At 69.3% G+C, this 443-nt stretch overlaps 1 protein-coding gene across 1 annotated transcript in view; it reads right to left on the minus strand.

Moving 5' to 3' along the window:
• LOC103777399 (fermitin family homolog 2-like) overlaps positions 1-441 on the minus strand; it is a gene marked incomplete at its 3' end in the record, with an annotated part of 19,180 nt that extends 18,739 nt beyond the window's left edge. The window contains exon 1 of the mRNA XM_008944951.1: positions 285-441. Coding sequence (XP_008943199.1) covers positions 285-441 — 157 coding nt within the window. The remainder of the gene's footprint in view (positions 1-284) is intronic.
• Positions 442-443: the final 2 nt, after the last annotated feature.

Consider the following 443-nt stretch of genomic DNA (forward strand, 5'->3'; position numbering starts at 1 on the left):
GTGCGCAGGCACGGTACTGGGGCTGCCTGCTGGATGCTGGGACAGGGTGCTGGAGTCTCCAGCGCTGCACTGGAGCAGGGTGCTGGGTGCTGGGGCAGGGTGCTGGGTGCTCAAGTGCTGTACTGGAGCAGGGTGCCAGGTGCTGAGGCAGGGTGCTGGGTGCTCAGGCACTGTACTGGGACAGGGTGCTTGCTGGGTTCTCCAGCACCGCTCCGGAGCAGGGTGCCGGGGCAGGGCGCTGCGAGGATGCCGGGCGCTGGGTGCGGGGTACCGGGAGGACTCACCGAGCTTCTCGACGAGGCGCAGCATGACGCCGCCGATGTGGATCTCGCCAGTGACCCGCAGGGTGACGTCGCGGCCCAGGTCGGTGACATGGACGCTCAGCTCCCAAGTCCCGTCGGCGTAGCAGCCGTCCGGCATGCGGATCCCGTCCAGCGCCATGG

Source organism: Merops nubicus, unplaced genomic scaffold, assembly GCF_000691845.1.
Source record: "Merops nubicus isolate BGI_N331 unplaced genomic scaffold, ASM69184v1 scaffold36877, whole genome shotgun sequence".
NCBI lineage: Eukaryota > Metazoa > Chordata > Aves > Coraciiformes > Meropidae > Merops > Merops nubicus.